Below are 25,572 nucleotides of genomic sequence, written 5' to 3'. Positions count from 1 at the left end.
GATTCCTGAAGACATTCAGGAAATACCTCCAGGCTTGCCGCGGCTCACCTTTCAGAGTCACGGGCTCCTTTTTATGACAGCGGAGCAGTCCGCCAAGACCTAGATGAATGAATGAACAGCGAAGCTGCCTCAGCACCCCTCATGTGTGCCATTGAGCCCAGCACCCATCCTTACTAGAGCACCGAGTACCATTAGGGAGGCTCACTCAGAGCATAGCTAGCTGGAGAGCCAACCCCTCCTCCTCCCTGGTGGCTCATGCTGGAACATGCTGTTATTTGTCTCTTCCAATAAAAAGATTTTAGGGTCAAAGATGCTACTGAGACTGTATCCTGCCCCAGGAGCTGCCTCCTCTGGACAGGGAGGCACACCAGTGCCCCAAAAGCATGGGATGAGAGGGCAGGTTGGGACCCCAGCGCGGCAGGGAGCCCAGGACCCCACAGCAGTGGGAAGGAGAGGCCTGCAGGGATGGGGGGCAACACAGGGCGCTCTTTGCTGTGGTTATGGGCCCCATTTCAAAGGGGTCCTGGGGGGACAGGGCCCACTCCTTAAGGGGGGAGGTAGCAGCATCCCCACTCCTCAAAGGGGAACCCGGAGGGGGCTCTTTCTGGGGCAGGGATTTGGGGGCCTTAAATGGGGCTGGGGCCCGCTCCGTAAAGGTAGCCCCAAAGGAGGGGGGCCCGCTGCTAACGGGGCGGGGCGCGGAGGGGGCCTCCACCCTGGGGAAAGGGCCCACGCCGCGGAGGAAGGCCTGAGAGGTACCGGGGAGAGAGGGAGGGACCCCGCTCCCGGGAGGGCCCCGCGAAAGGAGACACAGCCCCCCCTCCCGTCGCACTCACCGGCTGGGCGGGCGGGCGGCCTGGCCCCCCGGGCCCCGCCGCACCACCGCTCCCCACACGCCACCACCGAACCGCCCGCCGTTACCATAGGGATCCGGGGCGGGGCCGCGGCGCCACGTGACGCTCCCCGCCCGGGCGCGCGCGCAACGGCCGCAGCCGGGACTACAGATCCTGGCACGCACCGCGGCTACCGGTCCGGCTCGGCCACGCGGACTACAGCTTCCAGCAAGCCGCGCCCCCCCCCAAATCCACAGCGGCCCCTGGCGGCGGAGCGGGGAGGCTGCGCAGTGCGGCTCCCCGGGCCGCCGCTGCCCCCTGCCCCCGCAGAGCACCCACGGGTGTCCGCTGCAGCAGCACAGCCGCTCCCCGGGTGCACCAGCGCACAGCCCCCGGGCACGTCGGCTGTGCCGCCCTCCAGCGCTGCTCCCGGGGGCACAGACCCGTTGCGGCAGGCAGGCGCTGCAGCCCTGCACTAGCAGCACCGGACCATGGCCAGGGCCGTGCAATCGCGGCACCAAAGCTAAGCAATGGGAAGGGCAGCATGCAGCAGCCAGAGCTGCCCAGAGCTCAGACACAGGAGATGCCCCCACCTGCCTCACAGGACTAGCGCGGGCAGCGAGCGCTGGCTCTGCCCCAGCACAGGCAGCAAAGCAAAGCCCGGAGGTAGCACAGTGCGGCCCAGCCTTGCTCTCCCTGCTGGCTCCCCGACCTGAAAACATCAGAAGTGTGCAAGAAGGTCCTGGTGGGGAAGGAGTGCTAGGAAATCAGTCCCTGTCTGAGGGCTGAGAGCTGGCTGCTGACACAGCTCTGAGACCAGCGAGTGAAATCTGCTCTCCCTGGAAGGCAGCACAGAGGGGGACAGCTGGGGACACAAGATAGAAGAGCCAAAGGGACAATCAACACCCTGTGTGACTCCCGCAGGGGACCTGCAGACATACAGTGTAAGGAGGCCTGTTATCAAGAACTGGTTTCTTTAGATCTAGAGGCTCTTTCCCAGGAAAAGTTTCACCTAGGAAGAGCTTCCACATAAAAGCTCGAAGTGCTGGAAGGTTTTACCCTGGGGAGAGTCTGGGTGCAGAGCTCTCTAGGCACAGAGTGCACGGGGACTCCATAAGTCCCCACGCAGACACCTCTTATCACTGTTAAACCAAAGTCCAGGGATGCCATGTTTGCCGCACATGGAACGTTTTGGCCAAAGACGGCTGCCCCACTGCAAGGAGCATGTCCCTGTTCCTAAAGACTAAATCTGTCCAGGTTGAAATCTGGCAACAGCCAAGGACCTGAGCTGCTGGGCAGGGTCCCTCTCTGGGTAGATGAAGTGGATTTTGCTGAAGGTCAGGGCTGGAGCACAAGGAGGAAGAGTGTTTCTCTCAACCTGCTGGAGAGTTTCAGTGGAGGCAGCCTCCCAGTGACCACAGGCTTTAGCTCTCAGTGCTGGTGCAGGGCAGGAGACAGGAGCACGCACTGCTTGCAGGCACTTGCCAGGATCTCGGGGGACAGGTGACTTCCCAGCGCTGGCTTCCTCAGGTGCTGTGCACAGGTGCAAGGAGGTGGATGAGCTTCTTGCAGTGCCAGGTAGAAGAAGGCCGGGGGCTGCCACCAGCAGAGGACAGGGAGTCCCTGCTGGCCAGCGCAGCCAACTTCTCAGTGGCCTTGAGAGACAGCAGCACCTATGGAGCAAAGAGAGGGCACAGGAGTCACAAGCCAGCCTGGCACCTTCCCTCTGCCCCTGCAGTGCTGTCAGATGTCCCACAAAAGAGCTCAAAAAAAGTCCCCCTGAGCATCCATGCTGTCACGATATGGGAGGGCTGGGCAGTACCTGCTGTATCGCTGGGTGCTGGCTGATGGCCCGCAGCGCAACGAGGGCTCCTTCCCGCACGCTCGCCTGGGGGTCCCAGCAGGCCACCTCCAGCAGGACATGGGGGGCCTTGCTCTGGATCAGCAGGTCCCCCAGCTCCGCCGAGTGCCGGCCCAGGTTGCCCAGGGCCGAGGCTGCGTTGCAGCGCGTCTTGGCCTGCACATCGCTCAAGAGTCTTGTCAGCCTGGGTACAGCCTTGCCCAGAGTCCCGGCTGGGGAGGACTTGTGGTAAGCAGCATTGCCCACTGCAAAACTAGCTGCCTTGCGCACATTCTCATCCTGGTCCGCCAGGCACTCCAGAAGGCTCTCCAGCAGGCCAAGCTGGCTCTGCAATGCCTGGGGAAAGCTGTGGCTGTGTCGGAGCAGGTTGCCCAGCAGATTGCAGGTTTTGGCACGTATGCAGTGTTCCCAGTGGCCAAGCAAGTGGGTCAGTGGCTGGTAGGCCACATCTGAGCCCCGCAGGATCCTCTGGAGAAAGGGTAGGTGCTCTGGACAGACCCGGGCCACATGGGTCAAGAGGGACAGGAGGTCGGCTGTGATCGTGGGGTTGTCTGAAAACAAGACGGTTGTCAAGAAGGCAATGACATGCTCCGAGGCAGCAGCCTCCCTCACAGTTTGGTCTATGACCTGCTCATCAGACACAACGAGGTGGCACAAAAGCCTCATGGGGAGTTCCATGTCCAAGAAGGGCAGGTGGTGACAGCAGGCCTAGGAGAAAGGAGACAGAGCAGTGCTGAGTGAATTGTTCCCACATGTGGGCTGGACAGCAGTTGAGGCTTAACCCCGCAGCAAGTCATGCAGTGGCTACAAGCTACCAGCAGGATGGTGTGGAGCAGCTGACCTGCTCAGAGGGCTGCGTGGCACCTGAGCGATGTCCCTGTGTGGGCAGAAATCTGCGGTGCTGGCAGGGTGTGAGACAGTGCCATGCATCAGGGACAGGAGGTGCAATGCAGGAAGATGTCTCCAGAGTGTGGAAGAGGAGGGAGGCTTGGGGCCAGGCGGCTGGGCACAGGGGAAAGAAGGGGGGGAAGACCTCAGGGTACCTGCAGCAGGTGGGCAGGGATCTGGGAGTCTCTCACACCCTTCGTGACTGATGCCAAGGTGTCTTCATCCACATCCAGGGCAAAAGGGAAACAGAGGAGCTGGCAGGCCTGGAGCACCACAGCTGGGACAAGCTCAGGATCCCTGTCCTCCCCTACTTGCCTGGATTTGTTGGAGAGATTGAGCTTAATACAGAGGTGATCAGAAAACAGCAGGGCAAGAGGCAGACAGCTTTCCTCATGCCAGGCACCAGGGAGAGGCTTTGCGGATGAACTGTGCCCTGTGGCTGTGCCCAGCAAGAGCCAGGTCAGGTATTTCTCAGCCTTCTGCATACTAGTATCCAAGCTGCTACCAGGTGACAAACTCTGCCCTTCTCAGCACCCCCCAACTCACGTCTGTGCCAGGCATGCCAGGAAGCTGGGGGACAGCAGCGTCTTCAGCGTATCCATGAGGACACTGCAGGGCTGGGCGAGCTGAGGCAGGCATTGGTGCGACTCACACGTGAAGATGAAGAGGGCCAGGCTGAGGAAGAGCAGGATGCCTGCAGGGGGAACAGCACAAAACTAAGGAAGGCTGCAGAGTCTTCTCCCTCCTGTCCGCCCAGTGCTCCCCATGCTGTTCCAGGTTTGCTTCTGCACTTCCCTGAGAAGGGACAGCTCTCTGGAAGGTGCTCCATGGCAGCACCCACAGTGGTCACTTTTGCCAGGGTGAAGCATTGCCTGCTGCAGAGATGCCCTTTCTTGTTTCTCTGCCCCTGGCCCAGCTGGGCTTCTGCTGACTTGGCACAGTGTTGGCCAGCCCAGCCTTTGCTCCACGGAAGAGAATAGCAATGCTCAGGAGAAGTCCCTTGAGCCCCTCTGGCCACAGGGACTGAAGGCTGATGGGGACGGACATGTGGGCAAGTCAGAGGGCAGGATGTGGGGCTGGGTCCAAGAGAGATGCCCTGTGGTCCCCCAGCTCTTACCCTGAGGAGAGAGGAGGTTCCAGTCCGGCTCTGCCGTGGGGTTGCCTGCCCCCAGGCTGTCTCCTTCCAGCGCTGCATTCTCACTGCCCACATGAAGCACCACAGCAACACTATGCCATACAATGCTCCACAGCTCTGAGGCAGCAAAGCCCCGCTCCACGACCACGTCCTCCTAGTGATGGGGAGGCAGGTGTCAGGGGCTTCCTAGCCCCCTGCTCTTCCCTAGGGCTTTGGTCCATGTGTTCACCTGCCCCATGATCCTGGGGACGTCAGTGCTGGGTGGACCAGGCAGCCAGCAGCCCTGCAGTGCCTGCTGATACTGATGTCCCACGGCATCTCTGCCCTTTCCCCCTCTGATGTTTCCATGAATCCCCATTCCCTACCTCTCACTCTCTTGCAAACCCTCCAGAGCTCCACCAGAAACCCAGGAATGCTGGGTGACTTTCACAGGCTCAGCCAAAGCTCCCCAGTGCCCTGGTTTGCCTCTGCCTTCATCACCGATCCATGTTCAGGCCTTTCTGCCCCAAAGCCTTGGCAGGGACCAGGCAAGGGGAGAGGGGCAGGCCAGTACCTGGGCAAGGAGCTTCAGCAGAAGGAAAAAGAGCCCGTCATAGATACCAGCACCCATTGGTGGAGGCAGCTGCAGCTGTAAGAGAGTGTGTGGGGTAGGTTGGAGCTGGGTGCTGGGTCTGAGGGCAGCAGCACCCAACCTCCACCTCTCTGACCCCGTCTCTGTCTGCACACCTCCACAGTGGTGCGACAGCACAGCCCCCCTACTCCTCTGTCTCTGTCCCATACCTTGGTAGGTGCCGTCAGCGCGTTCCTCACTGCTGGCAGGATCTCCTCTTCCCTGAGCGCCATGGTCACCCCGTGCTGACTGAGCTGTGTCAGGAGGAATGCTGCAGCACCCTGAGGGAGCAGGGAGAGCTCAGCACCTTTGGGACTTTCCCTTATGCCCACTCAAGACTGACTCTGCGTCCCCCACCCCAGGGCTGGACAGCCAGGCAGCACCCCCGCAACCCTGGGTGAGGAATAGTAGGACCCAGATGGGATGTGGGGTTCTGCAGGGCTCTAAATGGTGGCTCTGGCTGGGTGGACAGACTCACCACAAGGGAAACAACAGGAGACTGGGTGATGATATCCATGGCCACAGTAGCCACCTCCTCAAGCCTGAAATACAAGGACCAGGAGACAGCTGAGCCTTCCTCCCAGCACTATGTTCCCAGGGCTTCACGTCCCACAGAGCAACAGCATCCAAATTCCCAATCGGCAGTGCTGGGAGGCAGCCACCATGCAGGACGAGAGCAAAATGTGGTTCACAGCACCTCCTCATCCATTCTGTGTCCCTATAGCGTCTCCAGCACCCAGCCACACTGCCCAGCATCCTGCCCATGCATTATGATCAGACAGACTGGAGACCAGAAGCCCAGCTGTGGGCAGGGGGTAGGACAGAGGCTTGTTCAAGGCAGGGTTCGTCTCCTCTGCTACGTCCCTGCCCCAGCGCGAGATAGGCACAGGTAAAGGTCGGTGCTTACCTGGGAGGGGAGCTCTGGAGCTGCAGGGTGAGCAGGGCCAGCAGGTGCAGAGAGGCCTCGCAGGCTGCCCCCCGGGCCACATCCGCCATGGGGACCTGCCAAAGGAGCAGGAATCACAGGGGGGCACAAGGCTGGGAGGGAAGGAGGGCATGTGCTTGGGCCCTGCAGGGAAGGTGGCACCTGCATCCTCCAGGCAGGGCTCCCCCAAGCTACTTTCTGCACGTCCCCCAGCCTGGTCTGGTTTTCCCCTGGCAGGATCCTGGCTCAGCCTTTCCTCTTGGTCCCATCTCTCTCCTTCTCCACACCACCCTTGTCAGTTCCCACTGGCCTAGTCCCACTGCCTGCACCAAATATACTCTCTGCCCATCCCACATCCCCAAAGCGCCAGAGCCACTGGTTTCTCCTTGCTCCATCTCTTCTCCATCCCTGCTCGAGTATCTCTGCCCATGACAACAACCAGCACCGGGTCACACTCCCTGCAGACAGCTCTCAGAGGGATGTGTCCTGCCCACCTGCACTCCTACCCCACCATCAGGGATGCAGCAAGTCCTACCTTGCCCTTTGAGAGCTGCATGAGGGAACCCCACACTCGCTGGCTCCTTCCCAGGTGCTGGCACAGGCTCGGGCTGGCATGGCAGCCAGCATAGAGGATCTGCAAGGCAGAGGGGGAGAGATGCACACCAGCCCCTGAGGACAGAGGTGCAGCTACTAGGCCTATCCCCATCAGACCCCGTGGCTACCATGGGCTCAGTTACTCAGCGACTGACACCACAGAGATGGGAGTCATTGAGGGCTGAGCCCACAGTTTCCCCTTCCCCGTGCCCCTGACCCCAGACAAAGGGACCAGGTGCCTCTTAGGACAGCCAGACAAACAGCCCAACAGGCTGCATGGACATCCAGATAGACTGGGACTGTTACCTTGAGCACATTCAGGGAGCAGCTTGGGTGCTCAAGTCTCCCCAGCAGCCTCCCAAGCTGCTGGCTCTCTCCCTCCATGAGCTTCTCAGCCACCTCCTGAGAGACCTGCAGAAATTGGTCTGGTTTTCACCCTGAGCACCCTGAAGCATTGTCCAGAATTAGACAGTGTAATACTAGCAACAAATTAACAATTAAAGAATGCCTCTGCTCCCTGCACAGTGCCTGCGTTCACTCGAGGGTGCCCATATGCCATGACCCAGCATTGCTTTGACACACAGTCCCTGAGCTGAGAAAAGCAAGGTGAGATTTCTCCTCTGCCTCCCTCCTTGCTGATTCAGAGTGGAAATTAAGGATCAAATGTATTCTTGTTTTCCTTCATTTTCCTTCTTATTTATTGTCCATTCAATTTCAGATTTTCTACAGTTTATATCACTGTCATATAAGAATTCACTTCTTCCCTGCATTGACTTTTTCATTTAGTCCAGCCCACAGTTCAGATCCCAAGTGTGAGTCTTTTAATTGACCTAGGAGTCCTTAGATTCTTCTGGAGCTCAGCTCCTGCCTGGGAAGGGGCAGCCTGCAAAACCCAGGGGATTCCAGCCCTGCAGCCATCAAACCTGGAGAATCCCAGCCCTGCACTCTGCTGCTGAAAGAGATTTTCCTGCAAAAGGTCACTGCTTCTGCGGGGACCAAGGATGCCTCACAGCCCTGCAAAGAGAGACGGCCTGACCTGCTGCTTGGCTTCCAGACACCCGTTCCTTCCCAGCGGAATGCTGCAGGCAGCAGCCAGTGCAGCTGTAAAGAGATCTGCCACATGCTGGCTCTGGTCATGGGCTGATTTGGGCTCCATCACTGCGCCTGCGCAGGGAAGAACTCAGGAGACATGTTCCAAGGGTGAGGGACACAGAGGGGCTACAGGATGGGGCTGGGGAGCAAGAGAGGAAAATTCAGGCTTGGGAGATGAGGAGGCTGAGCTCCAGGATTGAAAGGGAGGACAGGAGAGCCCCGGGTAGCAGGGGTTGGAGAGCTTGGGCAGAGCAGCGTTGTGGGGGGATTGTACAAGAGCCACCTCTTCCTGGCAATGGTGCTGCAATGCCAGTCAGCGCTCCAAGGGAGCCCAGGGGCTGGAGGGAGAGGGGATACCCTCAGGGAGCTCCGGGAGAAGGTGGCAGGCTGCTACCATCACTACCTTGCAGAGCAGGCTGCTCCAAGGTAGATCCCTGGAGGAGTCCATTCAGCAGGGGCTGATGCTTCTCTCTCAGGCTGGCATAAAAGGGGGCAGAGATGGAGGGGCACCTCGTGTCCAGGCTCTCGCAGAGCAGGGTGAAGCACTGTGGGAGACACAAGGGCTGCTGTCACTGCAGAGAGAGGGAGGGAGGGAGGGGAGAAGGGTGATCGGGGAGGAGGCTGTGGGAGGAGAGCTGATACAGGAGAAGAGCTCATGTGATGGAGCCACAGAGACCAACACCCTTTCCAGTCACTCAAGTCCCCTGGTTGCTGCGTGGGAGCCATATGCAGCTGCATGCTGGCTGAGGGAGAGCTACACACAGGCACATTGCCAGGGAAGGTGCCCCCTCAGCACCTCAGGCGCTCCTTTCTGTGTGCAATCCCCCCAAAACCCTCAGTGGGTAAGATAGCCTGTCCTGCCACGAATGCATGAGACCCCCACAGCTGGGAGGAGGGGTCCTTGGCCTGTTCTCCTCCCAATGCACACAAGCAGTCCCACAGCTTGCGTACCTGGCGGGGAGGGTGGGGAGAGTCCCATGGGAGAGAGGAGGCAGGGGCAACCTTACCAGGAGGCTTTGCTGGCAGAGTCTTGTCTCACTGTCAGCCGACTGGGCCAGCAGCTCCGGCAGCAGGGCTAGAAAGTGGCCGACACACTCCTGGAAGGCCTGCAGGCTGGGGGAGGCAGGAGGCAGTGGGGGCAGAGAAGAGCAGAAAATCATGGCCCCTGGTTGCAAGGACAGGATCCGGCCAGGCCCATACTACCCTGCCTAATGGAACAGGCAGCACACTGCGCTCTGTAAGCCAGGATCAGCAGCCAGCGCATCTGAACTCTGTTCTCAGCTGTGCCTCCTCCCTTCTCAGCCTGGTGCCTCAGTCTCCCCACCCATGGAAAATGATCCTCTGCAAGCACAGTGATATCGCACAAAGTGCTTAGTCCACAATGCTTCCCCACGGAGATAGCTCCAGGCACAGAGTAGAAACACCTCCCTGCTGCCCGGAGCTGGGTCCCCACCGTGGCCACAAGGTGGGAAGAGACCTCAGAGCACACCGAGTTGCTGCAGCCTCCCTACCTGCCCTTCTGCTGGCTCCCCTCCAGGCAGCACTCACTGCTGAAATAAACTGTAGTCACCATGATGAGGTCCGTCAGCACCACAACACACCAGGGCTGCTGCAGGAGCCAGAGAGAAACAGCAAATGGGGATTTTCCACTGGCCACCCTGACACAACTGTGGTGGGGTCTTTCCCTGTCAGGACCTCCCCCTTCTGAAGCAGGCTTGGAAGAGGTGACAGTCCTGCAAGCCAGCTCCAGTAGGACACAGGGGCCTCCAGGAGGCATCTCCCCAGCTCTCTCCTAGCACCAGCGTTCTGCAGTGCTGGAGGGAGCCCCACACTGCCTGCATTCCCACACCCACCTGCTTGGTGTTACTGTTCTCCAGGATCTTCTTGGCTAAACACAGCAGGAACAGGGGCATATCCAGCTCTTGGCAAAAGTGGTGCAGAAGCTCTGAGTCACACTGGGTAGCCAGGAGGTTGCCCACAACACGGAGTGCAGGACGGAGATGGGAGGCTCCCTCCAGCATCCCTTCCAGCACCTGGGCATGGAGAAGCCAGAAGGGCTCATGATTAGCAGTGGTTATGGCTGAGGATGTAACAGCCTCTGTGCTGGCTGTGGGGCTGCCCTCCACCCGCTAAGACAGGGGATAATTGGGGGGCAGATGGCCAGCTAAATGCATGGGACAGCTCCAGTCCCTGGGGAAGGCAGAGAATCTCCTTTCTGGCTGGACTGGGGGCTCTCCCAAAGCACCTAGTCCAACTTTGGGAGAGGAAAAGGCATCCGTGCCTGGCTCAGAGCCCCCAGTGCTAGTTGGCTGGGTGGGCCAGACATCGCTCACCTGCTGGCTGGAGTCTGCAAGACGGGCCCAGACACGCTGCCGGAAGGCCGAGTCCCTCAGGAGACTCAGCGGCGTGCTCAGTTGCATGGCTGAAGGCTCTGTGGCCTCGATCAGGTGCTGCCACTCCTCATCACTCTCCAGCTCCTAACCACAGAGGAGAGAGGGCTGGTATCACAGGCCCTGCCTCTCCCAGGGTCCCCGTATCAGGTGCTAGGGATTGGGCCCTGCTGTCTTCACCACAGGACACCATCTCACCTCACTCTCCAGGTCCACAGTCTCAATGCTGCGCCTGCCCTGGGGCTCTGTCCTGATGGAGCCAGGCTCCGGAAGGGTCCCTGGTCCAGGAAACTCTTGCTCATAGTCTCCAGTGATGCTGTGCTCCCAGGTCACAAAAACAGCACAGTCAGAGAGCTGCCCTGCCTTCCCCCCTGCCTCCCTTCTCAGCCCTGGCCCTCCCTCACCTTGCGCTTGGAGGAGGCTCCTCCAGCTCCCACTCTGCCATGCTGCTCCCTCCTTGCAGGATGCCTGTGTTTTTCTCTTTGGAAGCAGCTGGTAGCTCTCCTTCCCCAAGAACTGCCTTCACAGGTGCTGCTTTGGGTTTATGCCCTGGACGTCCTTTGCCAGCATCCTTCATAGATGCAGTATCTGTCTTCAGCTGCCCCTGGGTGTTGACAGAGAGATTTGGTCGGGGCAGGGCTACACAGGCAGTCAGCTGAGCCCTCTACACCCCACCGCCCTAAGGACCCCACATCCTGCCTTGTATGTGGCTGACACCCAGCTTGACCCATGTACCTGCTGTCCTCCCCAGTAGGTCCCATCTCCATGCCCTCCTTGGCCCTGACTGTGGAGCAGGGCCAGGGGGACCCCACACTTCCCTCTACCTTTTTCCGGGCCTCCTCAACCATCTTCTGCCGGGCCTTTCTCAGGATCCTGGACTGGCCACTCCTGGGGGCCAGGGAATGGGCTTGTTGCTCCTTCAGGGCCTGCAGCTCTGGGGACAGCTTGGTGGTGAAGGGGTTTGAGATCCCATGCTCTTCTGTGTCATCAATCACTGGGGAGGCGAGGGGAGGACTCTGTCAGCAGCTCTCCCTTGGGACACTGGAAGAGTGACTGGCTCTGGGACCCCACAGAAACCCTGAGGGTCCCAGAGCCACCCCAGGGGCAGGAGTTAGGAGCTGGTGCTTGGAGGAAGCCAAGATGGAGGAGGAGAAGACTGGGGTGGTAAGAAAAGCAGGGCAGAGTGGTGCTAGCAGCCTCCCCCAGGACAGGAGGAGGAGGAAACAGATTAGACCACTGCTGGAAAAAGAGCTGGTACTCACCAGTTACCCGTCCAGCAATGAAGGGGTGGGAGAGCAGCTCTGGCCATGACAGGCGCTGGCGGGGATCCTTCATGAGCAGTCCCTGCAGGAAGCTCTGCAGGGCAGCACAGTGCCAGAGGCACCAACACATGCTCAACACCTGCCACATATCGTCCAGGGACACACTGCACCCACCAGTCTCCCTCAGTGAGGACACCCAGGACTCCTAGGTTCTCTGTCTGGCTCTGGGAAAGAAGCAGATCTAGCACTCAGGGCAGACGGGCTACAGGAAGACACTGACTTTCCTTACGAGCCCATTAAGTCACTCCTCTGCTCTTTGTCTCAGTTCCCCCACTTACTGAGGGACAGCAGTGATATGGATCCCTCTCCTAGGGGGGCCACCCTCTCATCCCCTCACTGTGCTCTGAGATCCCCGTTAGGGGAGAAAACCTAAGACTGACCTATGAGTGCAGCCAAAGAGGCTTTCCCATTAATGGATCTCCCCCCACAGGCAGGACCTTCACCCTTACCTTGAAGACTGGGCTTATGGCCTTGGGCCATTTGACCGGGTCCTTGACGATGAGGCTGACAAGCTGGAAGATGCTGCTGGTGTAGAAGGGAGGGGTGCCCACAAACAGCTCGTACAGGATGCAGCCCACGGACCACAGGTCAGCCGTGTGGTCGTATGGCCGCTCCTCCACCAGCTCAGGGGACATGTACAGGGGGGTGCCCTTGATGGAGGTCAGCACCATGGTGTGGATGCTCATGGCACGGGCAAACCTGCTCGGAGCAAAACGTGAGTGGCCATTTGAAGCTGAAGCCTCCACTGCAGCCCCCAGGAAAATCCCTAACTGACACTCCTCTCCCCTCTGTAGTCCAACAACTCCCATCTCTGCCAATTCGTGAGTATGCAGAGAAGCCAGGACCCTTCCCACACTCCCTCTTCTTCTCCAACACCCAGGACACCTGTCAGCTGCTCCAAACCCAAGTGCCCCCCTTGGCTGGCCCCCAGCACCCACCCGAAATCACAGAGCTTGATGACGCCGCCTTTTCCCAGCAGGATGTTCTGGGGTTTCATGTCGCGGTGCAGGATACGGTGGGAATGCAGGTAATAGAGAGCAGAGACCAACTGGGCAGCTATGGTCTGGACCTGCCAGAGATGTGAGAGACTCACCCTGTATCCTACAGTGCCCCCAGTCCCCCACCAGCACAGCTGTAGGCTCCCCCACAGCCTGGCTCCCCAGCACCGCCCCCTTCCTGCTCTTGCCCTGTTTGGGGCAGAGACCATCCCCATCCATGTGTCAGCAGTTCCCCTCTGACCCAGAGGAGTGGGCAAATGGCCACAGCAGCAGCCTCGTGCTGTGGCTCTTGGAGAGCAAACAGGGAAGCTGAGGTCCCTGCCAGACCACCATCCCCCAATGCAACCTGGCTCCCTTTTCATCCTCTCCAGAGGCTCTGCAAGGTAAAGCCTGAGAGGCACCTTCGCCTTCCTGATGCCCACAGCAAAGACCCACTGCCTGACAGATGATCCTGTGCTCTTCATCCTGCAAGAAGGCCTCTGAGTGGCCACCGCTGTGACAGTCACCTACCTGGTCCTCGGGCAGACTCCCATCATCCTCCAGGATCTGGAAGAGCTCCCCCTCTGCATAGTCAGTCACCACCACTACCTGGAGAGAAAAACAGCACGGAGGGATCAGGCACTCACCCAGCCACATCCCCACCACATCCTGGGGACCAGAGCAGAGTGAAACAGGAAACCAATGGAGGAGACACTGCATTGTCAGGAGCTCGCAGGACACAGCTGATCAGCTTGGGCTGGTTTCAGGGACAAGAGAGAGCCCCCGTGGCCACACTGCAGCAAGGGCCAGTCACTTAGCAGTGCCCTCACAGCCTGACTGGTAGGAAGAATCACTCCCTTGAGCTTGTTTTTAATCTGTTACCTGATAACTTTATGTGATGTCCCCAGTTCCTGTCTCTTAACAGTCTTCAGTTCTTCCCTACTCAGCCTCTCTACACGAGTTTAGATGAATGCAAAGTCCCAGTTCCTGAAGATCCCACCCTCATCCTGCAATTCCAAACTACTCTCTTCCAATAGACAACCCCCAGCAGCTCCTTCACTTCTTCACATGACCTAGTGCATCCCACGCAGCCCAGCTGGGTGCTGGCTCCCCACCCATACTGGAGGGTTCTGGAAATCAATGACTACCCACCAGTCTGGACTCCCAGTCCTCACTCAGGCAACCTCCAAGTGAGGTCCCTGCACATCCCCAAGGAGGGAGGGAATGCCCTGGGGGCAAGGGATCCCAAAGTGGCCACCATAGGGAACAGAGTAGGCTGGTGGCAGGACTGCAGCATTTGACATGAGTGGGAAAAGAGGGCCAAAGTCAGCAGCTGGGATCAGAACAAACCTGGCTTGCTGAAAGAGCTGGTAGAAGCCCTGGGAGGGTGTTACCAGCATCTCCTGAGAAAGAGGTCCCTGTGACAGCGAGGGCCAACCCATGCCCCCCTGCCCCATCAAGCAAAAGCATGTGCCCTGAGTTGGCCACTTCACCTCCTTGTCGGTCTCAAAGCTGTCAAGCATCTGAATGATGTTGGGGTGATGGAGGCCTCTCATGATCTCAATTTCCCGCTGCAGGTTCTTCAGCTCCTTCTCTGACCGCCCCACCTTGGGGATGAACTTCAAGGCCACCACCTTCAAAGGGGGCAAAGCTGGGATCAGACTGGGGTCCTACCCACCCTGGCAGAGGCAGCATTTAACCCAAATGGGATTTCACATTTTCCAGCTGAGCACAGTGAGCAACCCCGAAACAAGATATTGGTCTACTGGATCCCTTGAAGCTGGGGCTCCCCCCAAAGCCCTTGCACATCAGTGCTGCTGCTCACAGTGCTTTGCACACTGACATTTAAAGCAAAGAAATATAATCAGTGAGCGCAGACAAAACTTGGACACATGGCACTTCCAGAAACAGTCTAAGCATGGGACAGGACCTAGGGATGCTAGTGGACAGAGAGCTAAACATAAGCCAGGAGTATGTGCTGGCAGTGAGGAAGACTAGCAACACCTTGGGCAGCATTAACAGGAATGTAGGCAGTAGATCAAGGGAAACGATTATTGCCCTTTACTCGGCAGTTGCTAGACCACATCAGCAATACTGCAGACAGCTTTTGGCCCAGAAGACATTGATAAAATGGAGTTGGTCCAGCAGAAGCCACCAGGATGGTTGTGGGGGTTGCAGCTCATGGTGTACAAGGAGAACCTGAGTGAACTGTGCTTGATTAGCCTGGAAAAAAGAGGGCTCAGGGGATCCTAACAGCGGTCTCGCAGTTCCCAAGAAGAGATGAAGAGCCAGGCTCTTTACAAAGATACATGGTGGGAGGATGAGAGACAGTGGTCATAAATTGAAACAGGGGAGGTTCCAACTTGATAAACTGTAAAACTGTTCACTCCAAGTACTGTCAAGCACTGGAACACCAGAGAGGCTGTGGGGTATCTGTCCTTGGGAGTTTCCTAGACCCAACTGGACAAAACCCTGATCTGAATTCAGTCTGGTCCTGCTTTGAGCAGGGGATGGACTGGAGACTTCCTGAGGTCCCTTCAACCTGAGTGACTGTGCGCCAGCAGGGGCTGACCAGGAATATCAGTGGAAATATGAATGAGTGCTGAGCCCTGAAAGCCTGGCAGGGCCCCGGAACTGAATAGCCCACCAGAAAGCAACACCCAGCCCCGCATGAAGAACCTCTCAGCTTTCTCCACTGCACCCTTTTTCCTCACCTGGGCACTGTATTTCCGGCGCCCCTTGTACACTCGCCCAAAGGAGCCTTCACCGATCATTTCCAGGACATGGTACTTCTCCATTGTGGGCATTCAGGGAGGGGGTGAGAAGGAGCCCTTCACCCTCTGCTCTCTCATGTCACCCTCTACCACCGACTGCAACAGAGTAACAGGCAGGGCACAGCCCTCAGCCAGGCTGCCTTCAGCAGCTGCAAGCAGGGACCAGAGATGAGCTCCAGCATCTCTGAGCCAGGAAGGTAATGCTGCACCTCCTGCTGCTCGTGTGCCTGGCACAGCCACCCAGGCTGATCCCGAATCCCCTAGGCCCAGTGCTTCCCCAGCCAGCCTCCTCCTCAGAACCGCATGCCCAGGTCTATTGGTTTCCAGTAGGATCTATCCTTTCCCCAGATGGCATGCATCCACCGAGATCCACCCACAGCCACCTTCCCAAATGGGATTGATCCTTCAGGATCCACCCTAGCCCTCCCATCCAGATCCAACCCATAGGATCCACCCACCGTCCTCCTCAAACAAGACTCACCCCACTGATCAACCAAACCTGGTCACACTTCTACAGGAGTCTCCCCCATCCCATCTGCTGTCCCAAATTCAAGCTGTTCCCATTGGGATCTCCTCCTGCTGCCCCTCCGCCAGTGGTGCACAGCCCTAGGGAAGCCACCTCAATCCTGCCCATGAGCCCTAACCAGCGCCCGTGGGAGCCATGGCAGCCCCATGGCTATTGTATCCCCCTCGGTCTTCCCCAGAGATGAGACCCAGCATCCAGCAAACTCTGTCATGGGCCCCACCTCACCTCCCCAACAGGGACCCCATGCAGGACCCCTGCATCTCCCCACAGGGACTCCCCGCAGACCCACCTCACCTCCCCACAGGGATCCCCGTGGGACCCACATCAACCCCTACAGGGACTCCTGCAGAACTCACTGCACTGCCCTACATGGACCCCACACGAGACCCCCCACATTTCCTCACAGGGACCCCTGGAGGATCCACAACACCTCCCCACAGGGACCCCATGCATCTCCCCACTGGGATCCCCATGGGACACACATCACCCCCCGCAGCGACTCCCATGGAACCCACCGCACCGCCCCACGTGGATCCCACACGAGACCCCCCACATCTCCCCACAGGGACTCCCGCAGGACCCCCCACACCGCCCCACACGGACCCCACGCGGGCCCACTGCGCTGCCCCACACGGATCCCTGCGGGACTCATATCACCTCCCCACAGGGACGCCCGCGGGACCCTCCCCCCGTCTCCCCACAGGGACCCCGCGGACCCACCGCATCGCCCCACAGGGACCCCACACGAGACAGCCCCACCCCCCGTCTCCCCACAGGGACCCCGCGGAGCCACCTCACCTCCCCAGCGGGGAAACCCCAGCTCCTAGCGGGAGGCGCCGCCGCCCCCCAGCGCAGTTAACTCCCACCGCTACCGGCTCCCGCCAGCACCCGCCGCGGCCCGCCGCCGCGTCGCCTGGCAACGGCCCCGCCCGTCCTTCCGCTTCCGGGTCGCGCGGCAAGATGGCGGCGGCCGGCGAGGAGGCGGAGGCGGCCGACTGGTAACGGCGGTGCCCGCAATCCCCCCCACCCCGGGCTGCCGGCGGGCCCGGTTCCCCCCCCTTTCCCGCCGGGCGGCCAGGTCCCCGGGTCTCTGCCTCACGCCGGTCTCCCCGCAGGGCGCTGCCGTCCGAGGTGGAGGTGCTGGAGTCCATCTACCTGGAGGAGCTGCGGGTGGCCCGCGGCGGCAGCAGGTAGCGTAGCGCGGCCCGAGCCGGGCCGGGCTGGACCGCGCGGCGGCGCCCCGGGCCGGGCCTCACCTCAGCCCCTGCCCCCGCAGGTCGGAGCCCTGGGAGATCTGCATCACCCTGCACCCGGCCACGGGCGAGGACCAGGACTCGCAGTACGTGCGCTTCACCCTGGTGCTATCCGTGCCCCCGCAGGTAGGGCCCCTGCCGCCGCCGCCCGGCTGCCGCGGCCTCGCCCCCGCCCCACATCTCGCCTCTGCGCCTCTCGCTTTGTTTTTGTCTTCCAGTATCCCGACAAAGCTCCGGAAATCGCCATCAGGAACCCGCGGGGGCTGTCAGATGAGCAGATTCAGAAGTGAGTCCTGGGAGAGAGGGGATGGGAAGGAAGAGGATGAAACTCTGCTCTGGAGAGATGGGAGGGAGACAACTGGCGGCATTTAAGTGCTTGGAAAGTCTTTTCCCAAGTTCTTGTGGATCCCCTAACCCAGAAATGGTCACAGGCCACTTCTTGTCTTCTCATCTTAAATTACATGTGAGCCCCTGACACTGAACTTGGCAGTGAGGGATTAACTCTCTGGATGGGTTGTTCCACTGTGGTCTGCAGTGAAATGCAGTGTACATCTCTTGGGCCTGTGAAGGTGTTGGTCCTGCTTTGGCAGAGATGGGACTGGACTGAGTGCTGGTGCTCAGGCAGCCTCTTGCTGCCATTGTGCTCCTGTCCTTGGTGCAGCATGATATGTGTAGGGAGAGCCCGATGCCCGCTGGCAGCACAGGACCTGTCAGACCTGCCTTAAGGGTCACCCTGTCAGAAAATGAAGCCTGAGCATCACCAGAACTGAAGGGCTTCTGGGTGAGCTCAAGCCGGGGCAGTCTGTGAGCCTACTCTTGCATCTCCTCTGAGGACAAAGTTGTCCTGGGCACTGGCTTGTGAGGTGCTAGAAAAGCACATGAATGCATGTATTTGTGTATGCCTGTCCAGTGCTTTAGGCAAAGCCTGAAGCCCAGCGCCTTCCTGTGTGATTAGTCTTTCTTCCACTTGTCATTGTGGTGAGGTGACAGGTATGTGGGAGAGTACAAAGGTATGTCTAAACTTGCATTAAGCATTTCTTCTTCTTTGCTCTAGGATTTCACAGACCCTGGGACATGTTGCTGAAGCCAGGCTGGGGACAGAGGTGCTATATGAACTGATTGAGGTGAGAGTTAGGGGAGTTTGGGTGGGTGGCCGGCCATCGATGCTGTTCTCCCCTAGGCGATGCCGTGCAGGTGGGACGGCCTTGAGCCTGGGCCCGTAGGAGGCCCCTGAGTGAAGTATTTCCTTTTTGCCTTCCACAGAAGGGGAAGGAGATTCTCACTGACAACAACATCCCCCATGGCCAGTGCGTGATCTGCCTCTACGGATTCCAGGTATGAATGTGTGTCTCAGCCCCTGCCACTCAGTCTCTAGGCAATGTTATTTAGCAGGTACCATCCTAAGGCAGCATATTCTGCCCTCCATGTCAACCTGAAGATAGGTTTCTGCAGAAACAGGGTGTAGGGGTGGTGAGTGTTGTTGGAGAGTCTCTAAGCAAGTGAGTGGGGTCTGCGCGTAGCTGCTGGTGTGTCTCAGGCTCCCCTTGTTGGTGAAACCTTTCCTGGAGTTCATGGCACAGGTGGTCAGAGGAGACTGAAACGCATTCATGCAGGTGCTGAGGTCTGCAGGGACAAGGGAGCTTGTCTTGTCCAGGCTGCAAAGAGAGGTGATCCCTGCCTAAGAGGGAGAATACAGCAGGCGGGAAGAGATCTGCTCACACAGGAACACATGCAGATAAAACAGTCACAAAAACCTTGCAGCTTGACATTAGGAGTGTTTCTGACTCTCAGATTAGGGTGAAGTGTCTCCATAAGAGCTGAGCAGGAGATAAAACCCAGTGGAAGAGGTTATGTGGCTCAGTGCCAGCAATAACAGTAGTTCCCTGCTGCCAGTGCTGACATTAGACTGAAAACCTACCTCAGATGGGGAGGCCACACAACCCTGTGCTCAGAAACCCATTAAAGCTGCTCTCTTTCTTCTACAGGAGAGAGAAGCCTTCACAAAGACCCAGTGCTACCACTACTTCCACTCCCACTGCCTGGCCCGCTATGCCCAGCACATGGAAGAGGAGGTCCTCATGCAGCAGGAGGAGAGAGAGCAGCACCTGGCACCTTCCCCGAAACAGGTACTGGGCCCTGATCTTCCTCTCCTGAACCCCTGCACAGGCCCCCATGACTTCTGTGTCACTGCCCTGGGGGACATGGAGCAAGAGCTAGTCTGGCCAGCAGCCTTGTGCAGCACGGTCAGTGTCATGCCCACGGCCAGAAATCAGAATGGGGATTGGACCAAGTGACTTCCAGGGGCCCTTTACAACCAAAATTACTGTATGATTTTTAGTACTTCAGCAGTTAGTTTATCGGATTTCTGGGTCACTGCCCGGTGTACAAGGGACCGGCGGAGTTTGTTACATTCTTAGAATTCTGGAACCACAAGACTTGGAAACTTTTTCAGCTAAAAGGGTGAGCTCCTTCCCTAATCCTGTAACTCCAGGGGTTTGCAATACTCCCAGTCGTGCGAGATAAACATGACTTCTGGCATTTGTAGCAGTCGGCCAGGCTATTTTCACAGTGCTATAATCTCTCTGCTCTGGCAGAGGAGTGCTCGTGGTCAGCTGAAAAAGGCCACCCCGTTTCACTTCCAGGCAGGGGATTATCTGGAAGTGTGTGGACTCGGTCGGAGTGTGGGGTTGATATCAACTCTCCCCTCCCTGCAGGAGGTCGGTGTGCAGTGCCCTGTCTGCCGGGAAACCCTCGTCTATGATCTCTGTGCTCTGAAGGCAGCGCCGCCCCCGCAGCACCCGCTGGTAAGAGATGGGGTCTCATCTGCCCAACTGTGTCTGCTCTCTGGGTGGCTTGAACTGGGGTGTTAAAATGAACGAATGAGCATGTGCTGCAGCCCTTCGTATTTTCCCAGACAGTCCATCCAAAGGGTAGCTCACAGAATCTACCAGGATGTCTCCTGTCTGTTTGACATGTCCACAAAGAGCAGGTTTAGTTGTTTAGCACTGAGTCTTCTTCCCGTAAACTATGATATGAGATGCTGTGTCCCATGTTCCTCATGTATGGTGAAGCGAAGATGTGTCTGTGCACAGCCACCAAGCCCTGGGAAGGGAGCCTGTTGGCTGGGCCTGTTCATGTGCCCTGCCAGTGACTCTAGAAAAAGAGACAAAAGCACAAACTCTGTCATGTGCACATCCTAGAGGGGACCGCTGCAGCTCCTCTGCCATGGGGAGGGGCCTTGCCATAGAGAATCCAGCTTCAAGGATGGTAGGACAGAGGGCAGAGGGACAGAGGGAAGAAAAGGAACTGTGGTTAAATCTGCCTGTGTAGCTAACACTGTCTTGTGGGAAAGAGGCAAAGATGTGTAGTGTCATCAGTCCTGCTCCCCTTGATGAGCAGATGTGCTGGGAGGGAGGTGATTCTGCCATGGGGCTGGGAGCGCCTGCACGGAACCTCTTTGTGCTCTCTCTGCTCTAAGGGAATATCTGTAGCTTTCCTTGAATGTGTTCCTGCACACACTGGGACATCACTAGGGTCATGTGAGTGACCCTGGCTCATACAGTGCGTTCAGTGGTCCCTGACCTAGCCACCGTGCATCTCGCTCCAAAGCAGGAGGTCCCAGGGTAGTCAGTGCAGGGAGCAGTGGGTCTGCACTGGCATGCTCTGCCTCCATCTAGGGATTTCACGCAGATCTGTAGGCCTGGCTGATAGTATGTGGTGAACAGGAGCAGGTTGTCCAGGTCCTGTGTCATCAAAGGTGGGTTTGGGGAGTGACTGTTAGTACTGCCAGCTGCCTGCCCACCCTAGGTGTTGAGAATCCCCCTTCTCCTCCTCCTCTTGCTTTCTGCCATACAGGAGCCATACAGGCCAGATGCCAAGACACTGCAGCACCAAGAAGAACTGCGCTTAATCTTCAAGAGACAGCAAGAGAAGGGAGGCATTATTGACCCTGAAGCAGAGAGGAACCGTTACTTCATCAGCCTCCAGGCGGTATGGGCACCGGGGGCAGAGCATTGCTGATCTCCGCACTGGCGAGGGGGTCCCTGGGCTGCCGGGCCCAGTACTGTCATGTGCTGTGGGGCTACCCTGTCCCTTTCTTCACCACTGGCTTCTTTCTTTCAGCCTCCAGCTACTGTTGATCCAGGCCAAGCAGCTTCTGCCTCCGAGCCACTGGCGACTGCAAGCGCTGTGGATTCTCCCCAGCCACCCTGTCAGCCCTTGGCTCCAGAGCCCACCACGCCTCCAGAGGCCAGGGCAGAAGCCAGGCAGCCAGAGAGACCAGCTGTGCCCAGGGAGCAACAGAGCAAGCGAGAGAGGCACAGAGGGGAGTGGTCGGGCCTCAGAGGCCAGGGCAGGCAGTTGTGCAGCGATGCACAGGGAGCGGCAGAGGAACCCTGTCATCTGTTCCATGCCTCCAGGGGCTCCAAGGGCTTCAGCCGGAGACCAGAGCGGAGAGAGGAGAGGAGCCAAAGATCTGGTGGAAGACACAGCCAGGAGTTTCCAAAGCCTCACGGCAGAAACAGGGCTGCAGCCCTGGCTGAAAGAAAGGAGTTGAGCCCTGAAGACCCCTCACCAGTAACAGGGATGTTGGACTTGAAAGAGGATTACCATGATGTGGGGAGATGGACCCTGGAGCAGGGAGCTGAGGCCCAGGGCAATGAGGAGAACCCAGCACTTAACCGCAGCGACCACAGAGGAGCCCCCAGGTGGCAGGGCCACCACAGGCCCTGGGATTGCGGGAGGTGGGAGAGGTCCAGGGTCCAGGAGCATGGCTCCTACCCCAGAGCGCCAAGAGGGCGAGGGGTGTTCAGGCCTGGTGGACGTCGAGAAGCCCATCTCCTCGAAAAGGAGAGTGGCTCCTAGCAGGACTGGTGAGGGGCTGGGCTAGGGGAGGGAAGGGCTGTTTTGGGGGAGAACGATGCAGGCTCTGGTGGAGCAGTAGCAAGCAGACACCATGCCCCTTGGAAAGGAGGAGTCCCACCCTGGATCCCCACTGCATAGCTTGGAGGCAGTTGGCACATGGCAGAGCTTGGGCAAGGTAGTGTCTCTAGGGCATATGTGCAGAGTGAAGCATCCTAGTGTGGCTGCCTGGTGTGAGCCACCACCAGCGTCAGAGAAGCTGACTCCCAACAGTCATGGTAACCTTGGTCTCAGAGGATGCAGAGGGCAGGGGAAGCCTTGACCAGGGTCTAGCGCCCACCATGTGTGAGCTGGCAAAAACATCACTGCCTGCAGAGCAAATGGATCAGGCCCAGCATGGTGCCACAACAGAGCCAGAGTTATGGTAGGACCTTCCCTGGAACCAAGCATCCCTGTTGAGCGTGGTGGCACCAGGCAATAAGGTTGTACCAGGGCAGCAGCCTGGACCTCAGCTTGCTGCATCCCCAAATGATTTTTGGACCATGTTCTCAACCTGCTGTTCCTTGGAGACAACATTGCTTCTCCCCCAGCCCCAACCTCCACTCAGGTGATGGGCTTGGCCAGACGGGTCAGGCAAGGCCTTTGTACAACAGGACGCTTCCAAATCGCAGCCAGGGTAGCTAAGCTAGGCCTAAGCCAGCACGTTGGCAGGTCAGGGCTGTCCAGTGAACAAGGCTTTGGGCTGGCTCCTGCTCCCTCAAGAAGTTCAAATTTAGCTGGAGTTTCTGCACTGTCCCTCAGCTGCCTTTTTGCAGGCAGTGGCTGCACTGGAGAGACTTGGGAAGAGCATTCTGCTCTGTGTCCTGTATATTTCTGTTAGGATCTCTTTCTAAGCCTAGGCTGTCTTTTGGAGCTCACAGAGGCCCAGAGTGAAGACAGGTCCCAGTACTTTGAATTTTCTTATCTCCTTTCATCTTTTCATGCTGCTCTTGCTTTAAAGAAATGGGGATTTGCTTTTTATACTAACATGTCCCTGGTGCAGTTCCTTCTACTGGTGCTTCACAGATTTAAACCATGTCCCACTCCAGAGACATGATGGGAGATCTCAAGTCTCTGGAGTGGGACATTGCTACAAATTTAATGCATTGGGTCTTCTTTCAAATCTGTTCCTTCTGCATTCTCTGCCCCCCCACACACACCTTTTTTTAACTGTTTGGTGCCCAGTGTTGGTCTTTAATACTGCTTCCTTCCCCCCTTTCCCATGTGCTGGTGTTTCCCTATGACCAGAGCCAGGGCAGAGACCTACTCCTGGGTGGCAGAGCAGCTCTCCTGCTCCTGGTTTTGCCTGGCTCAGTATAAGTTGTCCAGTCAACGCAGATCATATTGATTCTTTCACACTTGTTTGTGCCTTGTGCCCCTGCACACACCTTTTTGGCTGTAAGGGGGCTCTTACGGTCTTCCTCCTCTTGCTGAGCATTCTTTGAGTAGTGGAAAAATCACCATGCTTTGGATTTACCAGGGCTTCCAGTGCACTCGCTAGGAAAACGACATCTGTCTCCAGACTGGGAGAGCATTTGCTTTTCATTTGCCTCAGTTTGCCTTTCAAACTCTTTCTCACATAAGCAGTGCACAGAAGCCTTTTCTGACAGGGGTCCTCCTGACTGCCTGCTCTGCTCTCTTCCCTCCTAGCCTTTTCCTGATGATGCTGGTTTAACCTGCTGCCCAATGGTTGGTTGATGGTTTGTTGGTTTTGGTTTGGTTTGTTTTTTGTTTTTTGTTTTTTTTTGGGGGGGGGGGGGAGAAGGGGAGAAGGAAGAATCTTCCTTGCTCAAATTTCTAACATAGGCCTATTTTCAGCCTGATCTCCAGCACATTAATGCTCTAATGAGCTTTTCTTTCTTTCTTTCCTCAGTCTGAGCTTATACTACCCATTTTGGGCTTGGGGATCTGAGCACCAAACTGTATGCCCTGCTGGGGACCAGGGCTGAACACCCAGCCACTGACTCCCTGAAACGTGCCCTCATTTTCTTTCTTCAGTGCTTGCTCTGTTCTTGTTCCAGCCTGTGTGGGGGTGAACAGCCATTTGGGTGAAACGGGAAGGTGTAAACTTTAACTGACGTTGATGCTGTTTTGCTGCCTTCTGCCTTTACGTGTGAAATTCCTGTTCTTCAAAAAATAGTTTTGATCGTGTCCTGAAAGAAACACAAAGATCTCTGCCCTTTGCAGCAGCTGTAGCTAAAGCTCCTTTGCTTTCTCCAGAGAGTCGGATTCAGTCGCTCCTCATCTGGAAAGGTGTTGTGCCATGTGTCTGGGAGCACGGGAAGGCAGCCATGGAAATCCCAGTGAGCAGAGACTTGGGTAATTTCAAACAATCAAATGCCGAACCTGTTAGAGGGGAGGGGTGTATTTCTGTGTGTAGGGATTTGGGAAAGGCCCTCACCTTTCTAACTCACTGCTGTCAGCCTGGAGCAGAGGAAATCTTGCAACTGCGTGGAAAGGAATTTGGGTTAAACAAAACAAGCCCCAGAAAAGGCTTGGCAGCAGCAGCTAATGGCTGCCAAGATGGCCGTGGGCAGGGCTGGCTGGCCAGCAGAGAGGAACTTGACCCTGGCTTGAAGAAGATCTTGGGGCGTTGTGGGAGACGTTGAGGCATCCCAGCGTGATGCATCCCCTCCTGCACCCAAGAGCGGCGAGATGTCTGGAAGGGAGCCTTTGCCTGGCTCCTTTGCCTACACTTGTCTAGGGTGGAGATTTGGGATGGGGGAGGAATAGTAGCCCTGAGGGTCCTCACTTGGTGTCTGCCTGCATCCCTCCTCCTGGCCTGGGGGGTGCCAATGCTGACCTACCTCACAGGGCTGTTGTGAGGCTTAACTGGCAAAAGTGCTCAGAGGTGCCAGTTGGAAAGGCACCGGTGGTGTCTGTAGTATTAACACTATTAAAAGCAAGCAGAGTGACTGATGTTGCTGCCTGTGCTCTTGTGTAGTGGCATTGGGCTGGGGGATCTGTGTGCCTGCCTCCTTCACCACATCACCATCCATCCAGACTGTGAGGTGTTGGCTCATGGCCTTGCTGTTTGACAGGAGTTAACTGGCTGGTTTCCCCGCCCCCAACAGTGGGGAGAGAGGCTGGATCCAAGCAGGCAATCTGAGCACACACAGGTGGTGTTAGGGGGAAAGATGAGCACAGGGTTTGAGCTGCCAAAAGCAGCATCATGCTCTGGAGAGCAAGTCTAAACTGTCATGCTTGGTTTAAGCCTGCTTTTGCCATCTCACAGCCAGGCCGGGTGCAACTCTGCTCTGTGGGTGCAGGGCCTGAACAGCGTGTGCACGGGGTTAGATCTAGGCTCTGTGCTTCCAGCCCTTCACCTATCCTGCCTCTGCTTGTCCATGTGTCCCAAGGAGAGCTTCTCCTCCCCCTTCATTCTCGTGCTTGCATTATGGACCAGCAAAGGTGCTGACTGCTCCAGGTCTGCACTTCCAGGCACCATCCCCCCTACCACCCACAGGAGCCAGACTGAGTCACTGGAAACTCC

The 25,572-nt window shown here is 57.7% G+C and overlaps 3 protein-coding genes across 15 annotated transcripts in view; 1 reads left to right on the top strand and 2 right to left on the bottom strand.

The window, feature by feature from the left end:
* Nucleotides 1-995, bottom strand: part of TTLL4 (tubulin tyrosine ligase like 4) — a 30,620-nt gene extending 29,625 nt beyond the window's left edge. For 2 of the 9 annotated variants that reach the window (XM_064514787.1, XM_026095015.2), the window contains exon 1: nucleotides 837-994. The gene's annotated coding sequence lies outside the window, so the exon portion shown is untranslated. Of the gene's footprint in view, nucleotides 1-48; nucleotides 777-836 lie in introns of those variants that run through there. The other 7 variants (XM_064514790.1, XM_064514792.1, XM_064514791.1 and 4 more) reach the window with 6 other exon arrangements.
* Nucleotides 996-1,790: 795 nt separating this feature from the next.
* STK36 (serine/threonine kinase 36) lies at nucleotides 1,791-16,881 on the bottom strand. Of its 4 annotated transcripts, none has more exons than XM_026095120.2 (28): nucleotides 16,726-16,881; nucleotides 15,883-16,007; nucleotides 15,342-15,497; nucleotides 14,121-14,261; nucleotides 13,159-13,236; nucleotides 12,589-12,719; nucleotides 12,100-12,349; nucleotides 11,591-11,684; nucleotides 11,153-11,322; nucleotides 10,733-10,932; nucleotides 10,527-10,644; nucleotides 10,272-10,415; nucleotides 9,792-9,971; nucleotides 9,450-9,547; nucleotides 8,946-9,051; nucleotides 8,342-8,483; nucleotides 7,883-8,010; nucleotides 7,153-7,257; nucleotides 6,788-6,886; nucleotides 6,235-6,329; nucleotides 5,806-5,869; nucleotides 5,498-5,608; nucleotides 5,271-5,345; nucleotides 4,700-4,871; nucleotides 4,129-4,276; nucleotides 3,738-3,897; nucleotides 2,656-3,402; nucleotides 1,791-2,506 (listed from the first exon to the last, which is right to left on the bottom strand). In XM_026095120.2, the coding sequence occupies exons 3-28, from the start codon at nucleotides 15,432-15,434 to the stop codon at nucleotides 2,360-2,362; spliced, it is 3,996 nt and encodes a 1,331-aa protein (XP_025950905.2). In that variant the 5' UTR covers nucleotides 15,435-15,497; nucleotides 15,883-16,007; nucleotides 16,726-16,881; the 3' UTR covers nucleotides 1,791-2,359. The 4 variants fall into 4 exon arrangements, with proteins under 4 accessions (XP_025950905.2, XP_025950910.2, XP_025950899.2 ...); XM_026095125.2 differs by having other exon boundaries at nucleotides 15,901-16,007; XM_026095114.2 differs by lacking the exon at nucleotides 15,883-16,007.
* RNF25 (ring finger protein 25) lies at nucleotides 16,855-24,998 on the top strand. 2 transcript variants are annotated; one of them, XM_026095142.2, is made up of 10 exons: nucleotides 16,855-16,925; nucleotides 17,043-17,117; nucleotides 17,204-17,306; nucleotides 17,399-17,466; nucleotides 18,235-18,304; nucleotides 18,444-18,515; nucleotides 19,166-19,306; nucleotides 19,895-19,984; nucleotides 21,036-21,170; nucleotides 21,303-24,998. In XM_026095142.2, exons 1-10 carry the CDS (start codon nucleotides 16,888-16,890, stop codon nucleotides 22,041-22,043), a joined length of 1,533 nt encoding a protein of 510 aa, XP_025950927.1. In that variant the 5' UTR covers nucleotides 16,855-16,887; the 3' UTR covers nucleotides 22,044-24,998. The 2 variants fall into 2 exon arrangements, with proteins under 2 accessions (XP_025950927.1, XP_064370856.1); XM_064514786.1 differs by having other exon boundaries at nucleotides 19,823-19,984.
* The last annotated feature ends 574 nt before the right edge of the window (nucleotides 24,999-25,572 follow it).

This window comes from Dromaius novaehollandiae, chromosome 7 (assembly GCF_036370855.1).
Source record: "Dromaius novaehollandiae isolate bDroNov1 chromosome 7, bDroNov1.hap1, whole genome shotgun sequence".
NCBI classification, from domain to species: Eukaryota; Metazoa; Chordata; class Aves; order Casuariiformes; family Dromaiidae; genus Dromaius; species Dromaius novaehollandiae.
Note: the sequence above shows the minus strand (reverse complement) of the source record. Positions and strands in the feature narration are given on the sequence as shown.